The sequence below is a fragment of the Kryptolebias marmoratus genome, linkage group LG7 (assembly GCF_001649575.2).
Source record: "Kryptolebias marmoratus isolate JLee-2015 linkage group LG7, ASM164957v2, whole genome shotgun sequence".
Classification (NCBI taxonomy): Eukaryota; Metazoa; Chordata; class Actinopteri; order Cyprinodontiformes; family Rivulidae; genus Kryptolebias; species Kryptolebias marmoratus.
This window is the reverse complement of record NC_051436.1, coordinates 616,261-618,901: the sequence shown is the minus strand read 5'-3', so window position 1 is coordinate 618,901 and position 2,641 is coordinate 616,261. Positions and strand designations below refer to the sequence as shown.

At 42.2% G+C, this 2,641-nt stretch overlaps 2 protein-coding genes across 2 annotated transcripts in view; one reads left to right on the top strand and one right to left on the bottom strand.

Annotated features, from left to right (window-relative positions):
• LOC108249817 (GTPase IMAP family member GIMD1-like) overlaps positions 1 to 1,211 on the top strand; it is a 3,842-nt gene extending 2,631 nt beyond the window's left edge. The window contains exon 3 of the mRNA XM_017439437.3: positions 718 to 1,211. Coding sequence (XP_017294926.1) covers positions 718 to 993 — 276 coding nt within the window. The 3' untranslated portion in view covers positions 994 to 1,211. The remainder of the gene's footprint in view (positions 1 to 717) is intronic.
• A 103-nt stretch (positions 1,212 to 1,314) lies between these two features.
• Positions 1,315 to 2,641, bottom strand: part of aimp1b (aminoacyl tRNA synthetase complex interacting multifunctional protein 1b) — a 7,488-nt gene continuing 6,161 nt past the window's right edge. The window contains exons 5-7 of the mRNA XM_025002322.2: positions 2,359 to 2,617; positions 1,706 to 1,877; positions 1,315 to 1,618 (exon numbers count right to left, since the gene is read on the bottom strand). Coding sequence (XP_024858090.1) covers positions 1,443 to 1,618; positions 1,706 to 1,877; positions 2,359 to 2,617 — 607 coding nt within the window. The 3' untranslated portion in view covers positions 1,315 to 1,442. The remainder of the gene's footprint in view (positions 1,619 to 1,705; positions 1,878 to 2,358; positions 2,618 to 2,641) is intronic.

The following is a 2,641-nucleotide window of genomic DNA, read 5'->3' as shown; positions in this document are numbered from 1 at the left end:
GGGTACGGGCCTTTTGGCTCAGGGCTAGGGTTAGGGTCTCCTCAGGGTTGAAGGGGTACGGGCCTTTTGGCTCAGCGTTTGAAAGGTTTTGAACACTTTTGATATTTTATTGTCTCATTTTTGTGGCTGTTGTTTTTATCTTTTTTAGTTTTCTTTGCTAAATGTTGAGTTTCTCGTCCGTTTTTTGTGGTCATATATTTGTTTAGTTGTTGTTTCAGAGGCACCACCAGGTGGGGGCCAGTTGAGGCAATGCCCACCCCCCCCTACAGTTAGACAGGCCTGTTTGCACATCAATTTCATAAATGTTAATTTAAGAGAGTAGAGGACTAGCTTCACTGTGTTGAGTGCCTGTTCTGTTCTCAGGTAGTAATAAAAACATGGTTCCTGTCAGCAAACAGTTTCTGACGACGACAGAATAAAATTCTGTTCTGGTTTTTGGGTTCGGTTTTCCACCCTGGCATTATCAGTGGCCCATCTGCGAGCTTGGAGCTCTTTTGTTTTTTTGATCATTTCTCTGTTCTTTCTGTTTGTTTTTGTGGTTGTTTTGTTTTTATTCTTTTTACCTCATCACTTTATGATGACCTTCTGGATTCCTTGTTGTTTTGTTTGTATTTTTTGGACATTTTTCCCTTTTTGTTGTGGATGTTTGTGTATTTTGGGTCAAAGCTGACGTCTCTTTTCACTCTGAGGTCTTTTTGTGTCTCTTTTGACTCTTAGCGTCTCTTCGGTCCAGAGTGGCGTCGTCACGCTTTACTCGTCTTCACTCACGCCGATCACCTGAAAAGGGCGGGACCTCATCCATCCGTCTTCCTCACTCAGACCACAGATTGGCTGAAAGCCATGGCTGAAGAGGTCAGGGGAGGAGTTTGTTTCTTGGACAACAGCTCTGATTGGCCATCAGTCAGAGGACGTGCACTAAGAGACCAGCTGCTCCGCCTCTCGGCCAGGAACCATCACAAAGCTCTACGAGTCCGAACAGAGGTCTCACTCTGACACAAAATCTGAAACAGTTTTTATCCATCAAACTTTGAGTTACACTTCTTTTCTTGGATTAAAAATAAATTATTCTATTTTATTTCTAGCTGCTGATAGACTGGTTAGTTTCAGTGGGTTCTGGCTGCAGATTTATTATTGGTTAAGATCTTTGTTCATTTAAGTGTATTTAAGGATGTGATTTTTAATCAACAGATGACTTCATGTTTGAACAAACTCTGAAGGAAGGAATGTCACAGACCTCTCAGATTTGTAACATTTTGAATGTGAAAGATTTAGGTAAAACCCAAAGAAAACAAATAAACTGAGCCTGTCGTTGTGTTGTTTTTCTTCGGTGTGTTCAGTTTTTATTTAACACAAACAAGAATCAGAGGACTGATGTTCAAAGTTTTAATCATCACCCCGAAGCAGTGATTTTCTGGATGTTGATCCACAGCTAGGCAGGCTTTTCACAATAAAAGCATGTTTGCTGAGTGCCTTTCTGATGGGGCCCTGCACAGCCCCTTCCCCTTCACCTCGAACCCGCAGCCTTTATAGGTGGCCACACCTTTGGAGTCCACCTGCAGGTCGGGCTGCAGGAGCTCCCAGATCTTCAGTTTGGTCGGCAGCTCCCGGTCCGGTTCACCTGAGCAGAACCGCAGAGAGACGATGGAAACCTTGAGAACTTTATTCTGCTGGTGAGACGAGTCTCAGATACGACGACAAACCTTACCAGGATAGTCCAGGAAGGTGATTCTGTCTCCGGGGGCGGAGCCTGCAGGTGGGACCAACACCTCAACCTGGTCATCAGAGGCGGAGCAACAGAGGAGGCGTGCCTGGGAGGCCACGCCCCTAATTTTGGATGGCTTCATGTTGCACAAAAACACAGCTAAAGAGCCCTGCAGCTGCAAGGAAAAAATGTAGGTTTTATTTAAAAACACCACAAAAAGTGCAAAATTCTGAAGATAAAGTTTGTTTTATAAAAAATAAAGTCCCATTTCAAGAGAAATCTCAAAAGAATGTAATTCATAATTTACATTGTACCAATAAACTAAATAATTAAAATAAAATAATTAAATATGACTTAAAAATAGACTAGAAGTTAAAATATCTCCAACATGATTTTTAAATATCTTAAAGATTTTGGTAAATTTATATTTAAAATAATTTGGAAACATTATTAAGTCAAAGTGCCAAAATTTTAAATAAAGTTAATCTTTTAAACACTTTAAAGAGAAGAATATTTGAGTAAAGTTGAAAAAAGTTGTTTTTGAGAAATAAATGAATAAATATTTAAATAGCCATGTTTTATTTTATTATTTATTCAGACTATTTTAGATAAATTCTGTTCTGTTTTATTAAATGTTCCTGTGAGGCTTTCTGTACCTGATCCGGGTTCGTTCTCCCGCCCAGCCTGCTGACCACCGTCCGGGGGGAGTCTCCTCCCAGCTCCACCTCCTGGACGCTCATGGTCTCAGATAAGGGATGGCGGCGGACGCTGAGGATTCTCCCGACCCGCAGGTCCAGACGGGACACGTCGACCCGAGACTCCAGAGATAACGGGTCAGAACTGGGTCGAGCTAAAAACAGAAGTCTGTTTTTTATTTCACCTCCACAGTGTCCTCCCTCCTCCTCCCTCCTCCCTCCTGCCTCACCTGTCCTCTCCCCC